Source organism: Vidua chalybeata, chromosome 12 (assembly GCF_026979565.1).
Source record: "Vidua chalybeata isolate OUT-0048 chromosome 12, bVidCha1 merged haplotype, whole genome shotgun sequence".
Lineage (NCBI taxonomy): Eukaryota > Metazoa > Chordata > Aves > Passeriformes > Viduidae > Vidua > Vidua chalybeata.
Window position 1 is genome coordinate 14299208 of NC_071541.1, and position 18989 is coordinate 14318196.

Consider the following 18989-nt stretch of genomic DNA (forward strand, 5'->3'; position numbering starts at 1 on the left):
TCCGCCGGCGGCGGAAGGGCCGGGCCCGGTCCCAGTCCCGGAAGCGGAAGCGGGGCGTGCGGCGGCGGCCCGGTGTCGGCCGGAGCCGGGCCCGAGGCGGCACCGCCGCGATGAGCGAGCCCGAGCTGCTGCTGGACTCCAACATCCGGCTATGGGTGGTGCTGCCCATCGTCTTCATCACTTTCTTCGTGGGCATGATCCGGCACTACGTGTCCATCCTGCTCCAGAGCGACAAGCGCCTCACGCAGGAGCAGGTGTCCGACAGGTCAGGGCCCGCCTCACCCCCGCTCCCCCCGGCCCGGCCCGGCCCGGCCCGGCCGCTAACGCCGCGTCTCTCTCTTCCAGCCAAGTCCTGATCCGGAGCAGAGTCCTTCGGGAAAATGGAAAATACATTCCAAAGCAGGTGCGGACCTGCGCGGTCGGGCTTTACAGAGGGTGGCTGGGAAAGGAGCACAGAGCGCGGGGCTCTGACCGGGCAGTGCCGCGGGAGCAGCAGCGCCCGCGAGGGCCCGCGGGGTCGGACGCTGCCGGGTCACCCCTGGGCCAGAGCCGTGTCCAGGAGTGCAGATTGCTAGGAATTCTGGACACAGCACCGCCATATAGGTCTCTTCCTTGACATTTATGTTAGCTGTCACTGCTCGATGTTTTAACTGCATGCTGACATGAGATGTGCCTCCAAACTGCTGCGTTTAATATCTGCCAGCAAGCACACAGGGATGTAATGCTAGCTTGGGATAACCTGGTGGTCATACAATGCCAGCTGAAATGTTTGCTAAACTAAAAATGCATCGCTCGTGTTGGCTCTGTTGGTACCAAATGTGTGTTTTGTGAAATCCAGAGGTCAGTTGGATGAGTGAAAATGTTCCATGTATCAGTATTGGTGCTCCACCAGCACAAAGGATTTGCACAAAACACTGAAAGCTCTTAAATTAGCATGGGTTTCTCTTCAAAGAATTCTTATCATTACTGTAAGTATTTTAAAAGGCAGAGATCTGGTACTCTGGATGTAGAAAAATGTGAGGAGCTTTAGAACACATGGGCAGTGAGACATCTATCCCAGGAAGGCGTATTGTGAAAGAACTCACAAGATGTCTGAATGTCTGAGCAAGAACTAATGCTTCTGTCCTTTTACTTCTTACGGTGTTGGCATTGTCTTTCTCTGCTTTCAGTCTTTCCTGTCCCGGAAATATTTTTTTAATAACCCCGAGGATGGATTTTTTAAGAAAACAAAAAGAAAGGTAGTGCCTCCTTCACCAATGACAGGTATGTTAAGGTACCCTAACTGCAGCCAGGTAGAAAATCCCGTCAGTGTCTGCTGAGGGTGAAGGTCAGTCAGCTTTGCAGGGAGCTCAGGCAGTGTGAGGGAGGGGGTGGGAGTGAGATCCCTCTCTTGGATAACAAAAACATTAGATTGCTTCACGTTGCTTAACTTCAGCCTTGAGCTGCTTGCAGCATCTCAGGAGACCTGACCTCCTCAGGGTAGCCAGGAGTGGGAGTCCTGCTCGTGTCTCCTTTTACCAGTGCTTTGCTCCAGGTCCCAGGGTCTTCTCTAAAGTGATTTAATTTAACCAATGTATACATCAAAATAGGAACAGGTCAGCTCACAGAGGGGTCAGGCAAGTTCAGAGATCTGGGGCAAGGGATGGGGTCAGACACAGCACAGAACACAACACCTCTGTGGCAGCAGCCACCACCACACTGGCTGCTCATCTCATTTTGCAAAGTATTGTCAGCAATGGAAAATTACAGATACTGGGATAGGAGTGTTGTCTCGTGTAGTTTCTTAATTAAATTATCTGACATGTAATGACTTGTTTCTCTTTATTGTGATGTGCTGCTATTTCACATCCCATCTATGATTTGCAGATCCTACCATGCTTACAGATATGATGAAAGGGAATGTAACCAATGTTCTGCCTATGATCCTCATTGGTGGTTGGATCAACATGACATTTTCAGGATTTGTCACAAGTAAGTGTTTGGAATAACATGGGTTTGGCTGTGTTTCTGTGACCTTTAGAGTCTGAGCTGCATCAGAGATTTGCTTCTGTACCCGAGAGCAGTCAGTTAAAAGCAGCATAAATTCGGCTTGTGGCACTGCTGCTCTTCACTCCACAAACTGCAGATTTGCTTGTCCCATTGCGAAGGGTGGAAATTGTTTTCTGAGTATTGGCCATGGTCTCAAAGAAAATAGCTCATGTACTTGGGAACAACTGTAGTGACAAAACCAGTATTTTATTAAAACTGTCTGAAATTCAGGTTGATACAATGGATTTTCCTCTGAACTTATCCAGGGAATTGGTTACTGTGTGGAGCATACACATCAAAAATACTTACTTAAATTCATAATTCTTGGGTTTTTTTGTTTGTTTGGTTGTTTTTTTTCCTATACTGTTAATGTGGTAGCTGTTTCTTTAACAAGGGACATTCCCTTTCAGTCACTGAAGTACTGTGAAAGGTACCCCACCTGTGAGGGTTTGGTCACCTGATTAAGTTTCAGAAAGTCTTTTCATAGTGAAATGAATACAGAATGCAGCTTTTTCAGAAGTCCAAATTAACTTTTTATTGTACACATTGCACTCAGACTACATTAGATGTAAAAAAAGAACTACCTGCTCACTTTGCCCTGTGCTTTGCAATCATGCAGTGTCACTTTGTGAAAGTGGGCGCTTTTCTTTCTTTATCCTGCAGCAAAGGTCCCGTTTCCCCTGACGCTGCGTTTTAAGCCAATGCTGCAGCAGGGAATTGAGCTGCTCACTTTGGATGCATCCTGGTAAGCCCCTGTCCTTAGCAAGCAAGGTCCAGTTCCCACTTGGAAAATGTTGAATGTGTTAATAGCCCTTGGATGGTTTGTGTGTGCTGATGAAATGAGGTCATGAGCCAGCTTTGAACTGACAACAACTGTGCGTGTTCTGATTTGTCAGGGTGAGCTCTGCTTCCTGGTACTTCTTGAATGTGTTTGGACTCAGAAGCATTTATACTCTCATCCTGGGCCAAGATAATGGTAAGGCACTTGCCATTTCTGGGAACAGGCTGCCCCTTCCATGTGATGTTGTCTGAGGGAGGCTGGGGAAAAGATTTCTGGGTTTCCAGCCAAGAAGCTCCTGAATTCTTCTCTTTCTGTGAAGTCACTTACTGTCCATGGGCCAGGTTTCACATCACCTGCAGCAAGCACCCAAATCTCCTGCATCAGCCACTGGCTCGCTCATAAACTTCCATGGTTGTTAGCCCAGGCTCTCCTTCCCATCAAATCAGTGCAAAAGTTTTGCACTCGGGTTTGTTTTATTTCTAGCAAGTACTGGTTTTAAGGAGAACTGCAAAGATTTCCTAATGTTAGATGTGGGGCAGGACAGATGTGCATTGGGAACAGAAAACTATTTTCCTCAATTTTTCTGCATATTTTATGTAAATCTGGCTAAGACAGAGCAGGTGGGAGAAAGATGTCTTGTGAGGACTTCTGGCACAGCAGTGTTGCACTCTGGCTGTTGTTGCAATGTTCTCATCTATCGATAAAAGCCTTCTCAATGGCACCATGCTCCAGGGAATGCTGTTTAATTACACAGAAATCAACCTCTCCTTTCTCATTTGTAGCTGCAGATCAGTCCAGGGTGATGCAAGAACAAATGACAGGGGCAGCAATGGCCATGCCAGCAGATACTAACAAAGCATTTAAGGTACAGTATTCCCACCTGCATTCCTGTTTGTGTGAGCTTGCAGGATCATAAGCTGCATGTAACTCATTGTCTCCCTGTGTCAAGTAAGGGAATTGCTCTGGATTCCTGTTCCTAAAATTAGAGCTGACAGCTTATGAAGGCTGTGGGAGTTGCTCTGGGTCTGGCAGAGCCCAAATACCCTGAAGTAAACCTGACAGATCAGCCATTGCTGGTACAAAAGCTGAATTTATGTCCCATCCTCTGCTTTTGCTGAGGAAGAGGGTGTTATACCTTGAGGTATAGTTCCAAAGCAGAAGCTGGCTCTCCAAAAGTTGTGTTAACAGTGCAGCTGAGCATGAGTCCAGCAGGCACCTGATTGAACTTGGGTAAGAAAATCAAGTAAGCCAGTCAGTTCAGTGGAAAATCCATCAGGAATTTACTGTCTTGAAGTTCTCCTAAAGCACTTTCCATAGGCACTTGCTTGTTAGACTGCCTCTGCCTTTCACAGGCAGTGTTTATGGCCAGGTTTATGCATGAAGGACAGACCTGGTTTCTGGTTTTGTGTACTGTAGAAGAGGTTTAGCCACACATAATCTGCTGCCTGGAAAGTTGGGATGGTCTGCTCCTGCAGTTTGTTTTCAGTAATCTTCCTGGTTAAAAATCCCACACTACCCAGGCAGAGGCTCAGCCAGGGAAGAGGATGCTGCAGTTGGCAGCTGTGCTAGAGCACTGGCTATTCTGCCACACTCAGCACTGAGGTGCAATTCCAGCCAGTACTGACTCCACTTCCACCCAGTACTGGCTCTCCACAGCATTTCTGCCAATTCAGCCTTGCAGGGACCAAAACCCACTACATGTTCCAGCAGAAATAAAAGGGGGAAAGCCCATATTGCAGGAGAAGTGTTCTGGCCAAGAAATACAAATTTCTTGCTGGGCATCATGTGACATGGTTTTTTTGCAGGCTTTGTGCACAAGTCTGTGATCAGGTACAAATTTTTTGGCCTCTTACCTGTTGTTATCAAGTACCTCTGAACTAAAGAATTACATCACTGCAAAACACTTGGCCCACCAGAACAGTACTGGCTGCATGGACTGTTCCAGAAGGTTAGAGGGTTGGCAGAAAGTAGATAATGTAGTTTTTCTCATTTCTGTGATGCAATTTGTATTGAGTATAAACCACTGATTTCAGAGAGTTGACAGGATTGCCAGGTTTTTAATAGAATCGGTGTTTGTTGCAGTTTTTAAAGCAAGCACTGCTTTGTATAGTTCTTGTCTAACTAATCCTATGTTGCTTTTCTTTCTCTACTTCTGTTCACTGCCAATGCAGACGGAATGGGAAGCCTTAGAATTGACAGATCATCAGTGGGCCTTAGAAGATGTAGAAGAAGAGCTCATGGCAAAAGACCTCCATTTTGAAGGCATGTTTAAGGAAGAACTTCAGACCTCCATCTTCTGAATTTGAGAATATGCTTTTGTCTCTTCTTGTAAAAATTATTTGAAAAGAAATCTGTTATCTAGAACTATATAATGTATTTTAGCAAGGCTGCGATTAAAATAAAAACATCATGTTCAGAACTGCAGTGCCCTCACTTTGATTTGAGCCCAAAGACACACAGATACACTATTTCCCCATTAATTTAATCCTTCCCAAGTCCATTTGTAAGCATCTGAGTGCCCACACAGCCTCTCCTGCCTGTGAGCAGGGTGTTGCCAAAGAGTGCCTGGCTGTTAATTACTGAGCCAGGTGGGATAATAAATGCTTTAAGCTGCCCACCTTGCACTGTAGAGAACAGGGGCAAGTGTTCCTGGCTAATCCCTCTGTAGAAACTCCTCAGACCTCTTTCCCAGGGAGAACAGTCCCATCCTGGAGAAATGCTTTGCAAAAAGCTCTTCCATACTCTGGCTGTTATTATTTTCCCCATTCTTTGTTCTGAGCACCTTTTCCTCAGGGTGAAACTGTAATTGCTCTTCAAAGCAGGAGCTGTGCCAGGACTGTGACACTGATTTTCTGTTCTCACCAAATAACTTCCCAGTGAACAGGGAAGCTCTGCCCCTGTGCTTTCCCTTCTTTCCATGATGGGTTTCACACCATGTTTGGGAGGTCAGCCCTTCACAGCAAAGCTCAGCAGCTGCTGTTTTACATTAAGGCTCATTAACCCTCAGGAGCTCCAGCTGAGATCAAGATCCTCTGCTCTTACACTGTAATTTTGGCATGAAGACTTCAAACCTTCTCACATGGGTTTCACAGCCCACCCTGACCTGCAGGACTGGGACAATGCCACACACAAGCCCATTGCACTTCCTCAGCTTTTCCCAGCCTGCTCTCACGAGTGTGTTCATGTTGCCTTGAGGAGGAAATTACAGAGACTGCAGGACAACTACCTCAGTGGCAGCCCTGGTACCCCTGGAGAAAATGGACAGAAGGAAGACCAGGACCTCTCAGGGGTCTGCAGAGGAAAAGGAAGGATGAAACCATAGCTGAGGCTGCCCAGTGCCACAAGAAGGCATGGACAACTTAGCTAGAGCACCAGGTACCAGCAAGCCAGCACTGCAGGGAGAAAAGGCAACCCTGGAGCAAAATGAATCCTCAGCTGTGCAGAGCTGTGCCCTCAACAGCTGATTTTCTCCCAGATCCCCACTGGCTCTGCAGGACTCACCCTCCCCTAGCCCAAATTTCTCCTAGAGCACCAGGCACCCCCACAACCAGCAGTCTTAGGCCACATAATGAAAGCTGAAAATACAACAGAACCCAGTTTCAGTGCAAACCACTCTTTAATTTTCCTCTTTGTACAACAGAGCCAGCCACTTACAAAGTGCTAGTCTAAAAAACAGTCTGGTATTACAGCACACACACACCAGCCAAAGCCCAGCAGCTCAGAGGCAGAGAAAGCAGAGCTGGGCTGCTTGTTCTGCAGTACAACAGAGTCTGTTCAGGATCTGAAATTGAGCCCCACAAATGCATTTCTCAGTGTCAGTACAGGTAGGGAGGCAAGGAGGAGGACAAAGGCTACTTCAGATTGATTTATCTTTTAAAAAGGTCTTTTACTGTCCTCTCTTTCCTCTATTCCCTATTTTGGAATGCCCACATGACTTACTTTCAGGGTAAAACAAACAAAAAATGCTGATTAGCATAATTTCAGTGCAGTGCTACAGCTTAAAAGTTGCTTTTTGCATGCTCCCCTCAGTAATAGGGAAAAATACAATATTAAGAGTTGCAAAAATAAAAATAAAACAAAACAGCAGAAGCAACTAAGCAATTGTGATCTTAAAATTTAAATGTTAATGCTTTAAAAGCTAATTCCACAAAGGAGAATCACAGCAGCAGCATGCTGGCTAGAGACAATGCCCCCTCCTCCTCTCCATCTCTTTCCAGTGCCCTAGCAAAGGGCTGCCTGGTGCTGCCCTCCCAGGGTGCAGGGACAGGCACACTGCAGTTTCATACAGAGCCTGTTGCCCAGGGCTGCAGAAAGGTGGGGCTGAGGTGGCAAGTTTGGAGTTAAATGGATGAGCCCTGCTGACCACCACCACAGAAGGTGATTGGCCAGCACTGAAGCCACAGCAGCTGCAAGCACATATTCCTGAGGGAACAAAAAGCACACTGATAGCCAGTCTCAGCCTTTGATTCTGAAAAACCCTCCTGTCTGGTTCACTACCTTGAGCTAGATGTTCCCCTAAAAAACACAGGCTAAGGTTCTGGAATTTTTTGCCCATTTTTCTCACGGAAGACCAGTTCTCCACTGAGACTCATAGGAGTCTCTTTTCAAGAAAGCTGGACTTGAGTCCTAAAAAGTAACACATGGTAAAGGAGGACAGAGGGAAGAACATTTGCCAGTTGTGACAAAAGGATGGAGCAGAACCACTGAACAGCAGAGGTGAACAGGACCTGGGACAGGACTATGACACTTGCAGCCCCACAGAGGGTGATCAGGTGAGGATATAAAAGGCAGCACTCAAGGAGGAGGGCTGAAAGAATAGTCCAAAAAAACCAAAGTTGCAAGAGAAAAGGCTGAAAACTCACACAATCCATTGCATTGGGCTGTCACCTGTACAGGTGACAGCTCTAGGGACACAGTGCTGAGCTTGGCTGGAGACATAAATGAGCAAAAAAGGATATAAATGCTGTCACTGCACAAACCATAGGAGAAATGCTGGCAGCAGAAAAGTGCTTACAGAGCAGCCTGGAAGTGAGGAGTGTAGGAGATGGAAAAGACAACAAATCATCAATATTATGGATGGTATTTTCTCTGCAGAAGAACAGGAGCCAGAGCAGCTGTACCCTGCATCTCCATGGGGATCAGCCTGCACATATGCCACACCACAGGCAGGTATGATTCACTTCTGGCCCAGATTCCTGCATCACTGGATTCAGTATTCACATGAGAAATGCTGAATCAAAACTGCCCAGGAGAGCCTCAAATGCATCAGTGAAAGGATGCAAGCAAGAGAAACGTCTGTTGCTTTGCCAAGGGACCTAGGTACAATGGCAGAGACTGGAACAGACCAGATGTACAAAGATCTAAACTGAGCTCCAGAAAGGGTGCAGGAGGCCTCCCTGACAACGGCAGGGCCCAAAAGCAACACCAGAGAGCTGGCAGGAAGCCCCAATGTCGATTCACAGAATCGCACCCGCCATTCTCCTCCACGGGCCCCTCAAGGCTCAGCTGTGGCCTCTCCCAACTCCAGCTACAACCCTCAGCCCAAGAACCACAGCCCCAGCCCCTGCTTCTAGCCACACAGCTCAGCCAGATTTTAAAAAGAACTTTATTGAAGCTCCAATATATATTATTTTTGGCCTCTAAATACCCAAGTGTCAGCACCTATTCCTGGCTCTTCAGTGCTATTCTGAAACCCCCAGCACTGAATCTCTCAGTGCTTGATTTTCTGCTTGACCCCTACAGAAGGAAGAAAAATTTTCAGGCGCCTCAGGCATTGCTTTACAAGAGCAACCACTACCATGGTGGCTGAGTGCTGGAGATGGTGCTTAGTTGGTGTCCATGCCATCACACTCTTCTTGGGAAGCAGAGGGGGCAGAATGTTCCTCGCTGTTTCGGCGCTCATAGAACAGCACATAGGCAGCTTTTGTCTACCGAACAGAAAGGAAACCCATCTGAAACCATCCACACAGCTTGACTGCAACATCACCCCCAAAGCAGGGAACCACACTCTCAGCACAGACCTGGAGCAGCCTCAAGCCAAATACTCACCACTATTTGGTCTTCTGAAGCCACTGAGACACTGCTGTCATCGAAGTAGTACCACTTGTTGTTCACCTTGTTCTTGGCGTAGGCAGTGTCTGTCAGGGGAGGAAATGCAGCTCAGCATGCTGGGGAGGGCCAGCAGGGAATGCACACCTGGGACACTGGGACTCCAGCCACATGTGCATGGGAGGCCAGGAGCCAGCTTTGGCATTGCCTGACCCAAGCCTAGTTAATCAACACGAACATCTTCTACAATATGCCAGCTGGCCCAGCTAGTCTAGGACCAGGTTCCACACACCAGGCTTATCCCTGACAGCTGAGAAACAGGGAAAAGAAACTTTGGGAAAAACAATAGTAGGCATTGTTCACTGCCCTTGAATCAGAGCTTTCCCAAACACACACAGTGTAAGACTCTGCATTTTCACTTGAAAGAAAGTTTTCTGCTGCTAATGGATCTGATCTGGTTCTTGCAAAAATCGTCACTCAATAACGAAGTTACAAGTCCTTCAACATCTCTTCCAGCAAAGACTTCTGTGACTGTGATCTCCAACCTCAGAACACGTGCCCCTTCAGCTACAGGAGTTCATCATCCTCTCATGGTGAATTGCTTCTGGGTGGTTTTACAAGTGTCACCTACAGCATGGATCTGCACGGACACCTGATACAGGTAACTCACCTACAGACACTTTTCATCTATGCTGCAGCAAAACTAGTGACAGAAAATACAGACTTATCACGTACCAAACTTGTATATAAGAGAGTTTTTCTCCTGATGAAATGATATTTTCCTATGTCAGTCCTTATCAGTGCAAAGGCGGAGACATTCTACTGTCAGCCAATGTCACAATTTCAGGTTCAGCACTGAAAACTTTTGATTACACTCATAAATTGGGGAACACCATCACACAAACTAACAACAACCAAACAGGGTACCACAGGCATCAGTCAGATCTCAGGCCAAAGTGCTGCTACCTATCTGGCCTCCATATCCTAACAGGATCCCAATACAATACTTGCCTGCACACAGAACACAGTTAAGTTTTGGACCAGACACCTTAGGTGAGGGCTATTGCAGGTGTCCCAGTGCAGAGCCCTCCCACATCCCCTCTGCCCACGTTTCCTTGCACACCAAGGACACAGCAGCAGTTACTCACAGTGGCCCACTCCCATGGCTCCATAGTGATTGGACACTGCAATGAGGTCATACACGTATGAGCCTGCCCTTGGGTCGCAGACAAACTCGGACATGTCCAAACCCCTGGACGGAAACACAAAAGTATCAGTACACCAGCAACCATCACTTTTTAGGAACTGAAGCATGGCACCAGCACTGCTCTGCTGCTCAGGTGTTGTTAGTGTGAAGACTTGTTACCCCTCCCACACAAGGCAGGTCCTGACAAACACACCAAGCAGTGCCAGAAGGTTTAGAGGGAGGTATTGAATAAAACACAGCTTGGAGTATCCCTGTGTAGGCGTGAAGAGTGAGATAGGAATAGTAAGGGATATGCTTCATCCCACAGCATGATGCTAGCAAGCAGAAGCAGAGGGACAAGGCAGGCTTTCATCTTGTAATTGTGCAATACTCAATACTGCAAGTGCAGCACTGCCCAAAAAAGTTGCTAAAATTGCTACAGAAGTTCTCTTAGTTGAATCACATGGGCTTAACTGAATTTCAGAAGAAACAGTTCCTACTAGTAACTAATGCTCATTGAGATGTATAAAGCTGAACAGCATTAATAAAAACAACCCCCCAAAAACACTAACCCTCTCAACTCATGCCTGTTGTCCAGCCATTCAAACCCAGAAAACACCTGCTCCAGTTACAGCCTTTACTGTACAAGCCCACCCAACGGATACATCAGAAGTACATCTTTCTTGAGCAACTTCTTCAAGCTCTTCCTAGCCTGAGGGAGGAATCCTACCTGATAGGGAATTCCACAACCGTGTCAAGTTTATCCCTCCATAATCTGTTGTACGAGAAGCGTTTTAAATGTACCACCAAAATCCTGGGCAAAGACCACAAGTCAAACTTCTTCGTGGCCTGCTGATGTTTCTTACAGTTAGGGCAGTACCTAAGGAAGGAATAACAAGCAAGGAAATTAACGACTGATCGAAAGAAAAGCTTCTGGCCTTCCATGAAAGATGCCTCACTAGCACAAGCACAGTCCCTGCCTGACAGAAGGTGCACTGCCTGTGGAATATGCAGGTAAACACTGCCTCAGAGAATTCCAAACTCCAACCTGCTTTCACTTTACAGTCCTATGGCAAGTATGTTAACTGCACATTGTACAAAAATTAACTTTTAAAATAGTCTGGTCGTTGGAAGCTACATTCCCACTGACACTTTTTTCCTTAAATATAGGCAGGAAACAAATACTTTTATTAGCCCATGTCCACAGCCTATTGAGTCAATGACTTCATACAGATCTGACAGAATTCTCAAACACGAGGACAAGAGGACAGACCTGGGAAATGATAGGAATCCCATGAAAAATCATGTGAACTCAAGCAGTTATATTTTATAGTAAATATGGCAGGCAGACAGAGGTTCTTACCACGGGTCATGTTCACCAAGTGTTTCCATAGTAGTGAAGAGCTCTATGCAGTCTCTGAGGGCTACAACAGCCTTCTTCTTCTGTGGCTGTAGCATGCTTCCATGTTTTTCAAATGCCTAGTGGAAGAGACAGGTGATTTATTCAATTCCATGTACTCTGTAATCCCTGACACCAAGAAATTACATGCTCACTTTCCCCACACTGCCTATTTCGGCAGCTCCTTCCCCACCCAGACAATCACCTCCAGCTTCCAGCCACTCCGTTCTTATGCTAAATAGTCCATAAGAGAAAATATATGTCCTAACTTGGATTTAGAGCTTTCACCAAGACAATAAAAACTGTCTTATTCTGTTACAAAAAAACAGTCTATTCTGTTAAAAAGATGACCCACCAGAACATTGTTTACTGTCACCTTTTAAATACCATGCAAATTTACACAGATGACTTATGAAAAGAGCATACTACAACCTGTGCCTCCTGTTCATCATAAAGTAGCCTCCGTGTCTCAGAATCCCAGTCAATAGCAATTGCAGAAAAAGCTAAAAAAAAAAAAAAAGAGAAATATTTATTGCACAGGTGTAAAAAGAAGAAAGGAAAAAAAAACCTAAAAAAAAAAAAAAAGTAAGAAAATAATTACCATTCAGTTTTAAGATTTTCCCTTCAACAATGGAGTTTATCTCTGAGGTCCCAGAGGAATTCACAAGGCTAAAAGCGAAATGCTGTTTCTTGCAAGGCTGCAGGTCCCTTGCTGACTCCACTTGCATACAACCCTCAGAGTGGCAGGGGTCAACTTCTGTCAGCTTTTCCTTGCCTTCCTCTCCACCATCCTGATGCTCCATCTCTTCAATGTCACCTGGAAAAAAATTCCAAACAAGGACAATGTACAGGGCTTCAATGGAAGTTTAGCCTGACACCTCCCATGGACAGCTGTTTGCATCAGTTTGTACAACACACACCAGTTATGTGGGAAGCAATGAAAAGGCACACAGAAAAAGAAACCTCTACCTGCTAACCACTCCATCTGAAGCTGTATTTTATCCTTTAGCAGATGCCAGTTTAGGAGAGTGCTCAGTTTGCAGGGTAACAATGACTCCTTCTGACAGCACACCCTAAGAAGCATCCCCAAGAGAGAATCAGCAAGGTTGCAGCTGGGAGTCTTCACCGAAAGGAATATGTAAGTCACTAGGAAAGTTATTTCCATTCTTTGGGGAAAATGGACAGGTCTTTTCCCCATTTAACTCATTGCAGCTGTTACCCTCAGGGCTACACTAGTGAATCATTTCAAACAGGGAAGGGAAAACACTCATGTGCCATCAGCATTAAAAGATTCCTAGAGACCCTGTGGCCTAGGAATGAGACTGTTGATTCTATGTCCTCCAACAGACAAATTTCTCCACAATCTTTGTGACCTAACAGACCAGTTTTCATCACCAAAGGGCATGTCAGGAAGGGTTGCCTCTGGAGGGAGGCAACCTGGACACCTCAATTAAGCAAAAACTTCCCTAACACTGGTCAGGATGAATGCATATCCACCTTGTTCTCCAGCTGCTGCACATCAGATCTCCCTAGGAAGGAAATGGTCTACAAGATCATTCTCCCTGTACCAAGCAGATGTCCAGCACAACAGTGTGGTTTAATCATGGTGGAGAAACAACCTGCTAGAGCTTAAGCCAAATACATACAGCACAAACCAAATGCTGTTAGAAAGCTAAAGTGCTGAAAAGCTTCCAGCAGATTTTAAAAGGACTTTACCTTCAACCACACCATTGGAGCCATTGCAGGTTCCTCTGTCTGGGCAGGGTGGGGAGTATTCTTCTGCCAGAGGGAGTTTCACACAGCGGCTGAAGAGAAGGGATACATTTCTTACACAACCATACTGTAGCTGTGCACCAGAACAGCAGCACACCCCTCTGTCATCAGCTCTTGCTGCCCAATTCCCTCCAGCAAACCAGAACCCAACCTGTACAGCACCATTTACATTTACATGACAGCACCAAGAGCCCTCAGAATGAGTCAAACAACAATTCCCTAAATCTTTGCTCTGACTGCTTGTTCCATGTTTCACTGGCTGTATACTGAAAAGGCAAAAGTAAGTTATGGTGGCCCCATCTGTGAGCCCTGAAAACATGCCCTCAATTGTGCTCCTGACTCCTTTTGCAAGGCTGAGCCAGCAGTATCTGTTGCAAAGCCCAGAAAAACAGGACCTTGAAATGTCCCTGGGGCCTCAAGACACTAATGCAATGCAAATCCTGGTTTATACATCCCACACAAATCAAGAAAAATTCTCCCTGTTAACAAGGATTCAGTAATCCTATTACAGTGCAATTGAATAAGCGACCTCTAGAGCTTGGCATAGGATTCAAAGGTACAGCCATGACTTACCTGATCTGTTCCAAAACCACACTGTACAGGTGATCCACAGTGAGCTTGTGTTTGGGCACACATATTAACAGTGGTTGCCCAAAGAGCACAGTCCCTGAAGTATTGCTGGATTGCCTCATTGTCTTTTCTCGAAAGTAAATGGAGAGAGTAACATACTCTGAGCCATCCTCACTTGGCTTGCAAACTTCATACCTGTTTGAAACATAGGTATTTCCATGGGTTATTTCCACTGCCAAGAAGCACAGCAAGTAGGACCAGTAAGAACTCAGTTCAAGTCTCTCCAACAGTACAAGAGGGCTGTGCTGTCCTCTGCTACAGAGCAGTTTCCTGAACAAACCCCATGGCTCACAGTAGCACAGGACACACACCTGCAAATGACTCAGCTGCCACCTTCCCTCTGTCTTTAGTCCTAATTCAAACCCCTATTACCAATCACCTCCCAAGACACTACCCCGACAACTCCACCGTGCTTCAACCAGTGAAAAATACTAAATGTACTTTGAAATTCCTCTGACAGTGTTTGTTCCCACTGGAGAAAGAAATCTTCTTAATACCTTGGGTCTTGCATTCTCCCAGTCTCTCAATCAGTTTTATGGCCTGAGCTCACATCACTGAGCAGCTAATGTTTCATAAAACCAAGAGTCTGGAAACATCTGCTTCACACAAAAATCCAAGGACAGTAAACAAACAAGAAAAATTCTGGAAGACAACAAACAGCCTGGGAGAACAGTGAGGAGACTGTGACGCAGTTTGTGCCCTGGGTGAAGCAGCAAATGAGGTATTTGCAGCTGTCAGAGGAGAGGCAAAAATAACCACGTGGTCCAACACTATCACACTGTTTGCTTCAGGCCTATTCATGACAGAAGATTCATTTTCACAATGCCAAGTCAGACTGCTCTTTAATTTAGTGAGTCACCTGTCCCAGATTTATCTGAAAACTGAAAGAGAAAGCAAGATTTCATGAAAAGATGTCACTACACATAATGACCTAGACCACAGTCACATATCTGAATGCCTCAAACTCCTAATAATTCTCTTCCATTAGACAAGCCACTTCCCTTCTCTCACGAACTGAGAAACATTTTTTATTCCTGTGTTCAGAGGAGGGAGGAGAACAAATTTCTGAGCTGTAATTCTGCTTCATCCTACTTACAACAAAAAAGGATCCTAGCCTGGGACTTGGACTGAGTTCAGTAGAGTGCATGAAAGAAAACATCCTGCCAGGGAGTCCCAGCCCAACAAGAACACAAGAGCTCAGAGCCAGGTAAGAGTCCAATGCCAGCAGCTGTTGAGGTTTTCTAGGCTGTCAGTGCTATTCAGCTGGACACCAGCACTGCATACAGTGCACACCTCCTAAAGTTTCCTGAGAAACAGCACCATTTAAAGGCAAATTATTTCACTTAGTACTGTTTAAACCACAAAAGGCCATACTCAGTCCCAGAATATAAGCTGATTAACACCAGGTCCTATGAGACCCTTAGCCTGGACTCCTGTAACACAGCTCAGTGCATGACACTCCTGTGATTCCTCTCACACCACCTACACTGCTCTGCAAGCAGCAATTAACAAAGCCCCATTTACACTCCACCCTCATGCACCTGAATGAAGTCCTGCCCATGAGAAGGAACAGATGGGACAGAAATAAAAGACTATTCCCACAGGTAGGGGCCATCCATCACAAACAGCCAGCATGCAGCACCCCATAACACTCTGCAGAGAGCATCTCACACACTTCTCACCAAAACACAACAGATGTGATCACTCAAGTGTCCCTCTACCCACTCCACCTCAGAACACCTTTTATATACTAGTATTAAAAGTGGACGTATCAGAATCAAGATCTGTCATTGTTATAATCTCCTGAGCAACAGCTATCCCTTGAAAAAAGAACCAAAACCAAAGTACTTTATGTACAGTGTAACAGGCTGTAGAGCTGATACTGGGAATTGCTGGACAAAACCCCGTAATTCTGTTACAACCTAATTGAAATAATAGAACATGAAGGTGATGCTACTCCAGATGACACAGCATGGTTTTAGAAGTCAGAAACATTAGTTAAGCTGCTACCACACTGCTAAATACTGGCTAATTGCCTTTATAATTCATGACAACTCATGAAGTTTCAGGCACTCAGAAGTGCCTGAAAACTGCTAAGCAATAGGGTAGGAATTGACTAGTCTTTATCAGAATTATGGAGGTTCAGGTCTGTGGTTTCAATTCAGAAAGCAATGAGGTAACTTCTGTTCCATTGCACAATGAAGGTAAGCAAGTGCACAGAAGAACGGAAAGCTGTGAAGGACCAGAGCTACAGGAAAGGACACTGAAAGCAAAAAATACTCTGAGCTAAACACCAGGCTAATATACAGGTTGTATGTTACTGAAACATTCCCTCACAGGTGCTGAGATCTATGGTATTAACTCCAGCTGCAAAACACTATGTGGACCACAAGTCAATCTACAGCAACAACCAAGAAGTCTATTTTGAAAGAGAACAGAGAAGGGCAGGAAGAAATGCTTTGCAGAAGCTGCCAAACAGATCTGCCTGAAGGGGGTTACTACTGCACAACAACCCAGAGATGCTGCTGAGAAGCCACAACAGGGTCAAAAGTAGATAGTAAGAATAAACACAGGATTGGAAAAAAACTGGGAGAAACTGCTGCACATATTCTGATCTCTTCTAGGAAGTGGAGATACTCCTAATCTGTTTACTTTCTTTCATAATACCAGAACACACGCAAACAAGTAAACTAAGAGATCAGAGACTGAAAATGCAATTTCCTTAAGACAATGGACAGTTTGCCCCATAGAAACTGGCCAAAGGATTTTGCCAGTCTCGCAGAGGAACAAGATTAAAAATGACGAGGAATTCACACAGGAGGTTTATACAAGGCTTAAATAAATACAAGTTCATTTTGGAAAGGACGCAAACCCTCATTTGAAACAAGAAAACCCCAATTTTAGTAAGCGTGATCAAACTTCACAGATCAGTCTGCTACAAGATCCCACACATCTCGAATGTTTTGTATATAACTACTGGCCCTGCTGGTCTGCTGACCTCACTCACTCAGTTCAATAATTGCTGTAGCCTCCGTCACACTAAAAAACCTGACATCTCTGCCATCAGTGATGTTTGTTCAAGACCGTGAACTTATCTAAATGTAATACACAGCATGTTGTAAGAGAAGGCAGAAAACATGGCATGTATGGCAAAATGAATAGATCCTATTCAAATATGCACACTTTTATAGGTTAAAGGTGACCTGCAAATCAATTTGTGAAACTTTTATCCACATAAATAATACACGTTATGTAATATGCCCCATTAGCCAGGCTAAGAGAACAGGGGTATCTAGTTTATCCACCAGAACATTTTTCTTCTTAGTTCCTAAGAACTAAGAAGAAACACTAAGAGCAGTGCCCTTGAAATGGGCTGTGGAGTTATTTTTATGTGGTACTTACCTGAGCCCTTGTAGGCCGGCTCCAAGCTCCAGCAGGATCCCTGGTGATGGGACATCACCAGCAGGGTGCATGTGTGGGGTTGCAATGGAGCGGGAGCCGGAGGTCCTAGTGGGGCTGGGCTTCCCAGGACCTGAGGAAAAGAAACAGCAAGTGTTTGGGTTGTGTGCTGAATGCTGTGCTCTGCTTAGCCTGGGCAATGAGAGCATTCAACACAAACACTGAACTACTGTCATCAAATTGATTTGCAGACCACCTTTACAAGAGAGATTTCTGATCATTTGCCACAGACCTCCCTGTCCTTCCACAGAACAACATGCTTGGAGAGAACCATTTCCAACTGTGAGAAGTGGGATATACTCCCACCATTCTCTGGCTGCACTGCCCCTGCACGTTGTATCAGTGATCTTGTTTCAACCCTCTCCACTTCTGCATCTCAGCTCTTCTCCAATAAATATTAACACAACTTGCTCCAGGACTACCTGACAGTTCCAAACCTGTCAAGATGAGAATGAGATGAGTGCAAAGCCTTGTGAAAGAACAGGCTTGGAGAATTTCCAAATTCTCCTTCCCTTTCAGTGAAGAAGAAAATGTACAGTTTTGTCCTCTTGTGTAAAAGGTGCCAGGTTCATCTTGGCATACATTTCAAAGTTACTTAAAGTCACCTAAATATCAAGAAGCCCAGTGGTATTTGCATTTCTTCTTTTTGAGGTTTTACTAGCAGAGCGCTCAACAGGTTAAGAAAATAAACCAGAAGAACTGATGAACCAGAAACTGAGCAGCTCAGAGGAAACACGTATCTTATACACCCAGGGCACATCTTCATTTTCCATATTGCAATCCATTCAGCTTAAGTTCCAAATGGAGTTCAATTCTTGCCCCCTTCCTCACTCCCCCAGATTCAGTATTCCCACCACTTTAGAGACACATTAAAATTCACAATACACATCTCAAGATGTCCAAGATGCCCTGCAAAAACTGAATGAGTCTTCTCTCATAACCCTAGGGTGACAACCAGAAAAAAACTCAGAGTCTTTTTTCCCACCACTAAAATAACCTGTAAAAGGCAGCAGCTCAATATTCTGTACATCCCACATACATTTCCCACATTTCCCAAATTTCACCAACAGCACAGTCTGGACTACAATATCTATGTCTGCAGACCATATCCTGTTAAGCAAATGCTCAGAAAAGCCAAGACCCATTCCAGCTGCTCTATTCCTGCTGCAATGTGTCATGAGAGTTCCTGCTCACTGACATTTCCAACCCAAGCATTTCAGGGAAATCCATGATCTGCTCAGTAACAAACCAACAGAGGCCCAAATCAAAAGCTGAGACTCAACAGATATTGGTGTCAAAAGCAAGACACCAGTACAAAAGTACTGACTTCAATTTTTTTCAGTCACAGCCCTGGTAAAGCACAGATCTCCTGCAGTGTTCGGAGTTTTTGAATTTTGAGTTGTGTGTTGCCAGCTGGCCAGTGTACAATACAGTAAGATCAGAAGTCTGGCAAACCACAGGGGTATTGTTGTCACTGGCTACTGCTCTCAGCAAAGCAAACCTGCAGAAACACTCTAAGAGACTGACATTCATAGTTAAATTTCTCAATCCTGAAACAACTGAATAAAATGCTAAGAAATGTACAGAAGGCAAGAATTGCCAGTTTAAGTTACAAGCAGATCCTACAGCTTCAGAACCACTGAAACAACCGATTTCTGTTACAGGACAGACAAAAAGGTGATCAC

At 45.2% G+C, this 18989-nt stretch overlaps 2 protein-coding genes across 3 annotated transcripts in view; one reads left to right on the top strand and one right to left on the bottom strand.

The window, feature by feature from the left end:
- The first annotated feature begins 34 nt into the window (after window positions 1-34).
- EMC3 (ER membrane protein complex subunit 3) lies at window positions 35-5228 on the top strand. The gene is made up of 8 exons (XM_053953893.1): window positions 35-265; window positions 346-403; window positions 1170-1263; window positions 1867-1971; window positions 2692-2773; window positions 2925-3004; window positions 3592-3674; window positions 4981-5228. Exons 1-8 carry the CDS (start codon window positions 111-113, stop codon window positions 5107-5109), a joined length of 786 nt encoding a protein of 261 aa, XP_053809868.1. The 5' UTR covers window positions 35-110; the 3' UTR covers window positions 5110-5228.
- Window positions 5229-8396: 3168 nt separating this feature from the next.
- Window positions 8397-18989, bottom strand: part of USP4 (ubiquitin specific peptidase 4) — a 33601-nt gene continuing 23008 nt past the window's right edge. For both annotated transcript variants that reach the window (XM_053953565.1, XM_053953564.1), the window contains 9 exons: window positions 13789-13980; window positions 13159-13247; window positions 12044-12259; window positions 11875-11945; window positions 11407-11522; window positions 10774-10923; window positions 10006-10109; window positions 8858-8946; window positions 8397-8736 (listed from right to left, as the gene is read on the bottom strand). In XM_053953565.1, the coding sequence (XP_053809540.1) occupies window positions 8635-8736; window positions 8858-8946; window positions 10006-10109; window positions 10774-10923; window positions 11407-11522; window positions 11875-11945; window positions 12044-12259; window positions 13159-13247; window positions 13789-13980 (1129 nt within the window). In that variant the 3' untranslated portion in view covers window positions 8397-8634. The remainder of the gene's footprint in view (window positions 8737-8857; window positions 8947-10005; window positions 10110-10773; window positions 10924-11406; window positions 11523-11874; window positions 11946-12043; window positions 12260-13158; window positions 13248-13788; window positions 13981-18989) is intronic.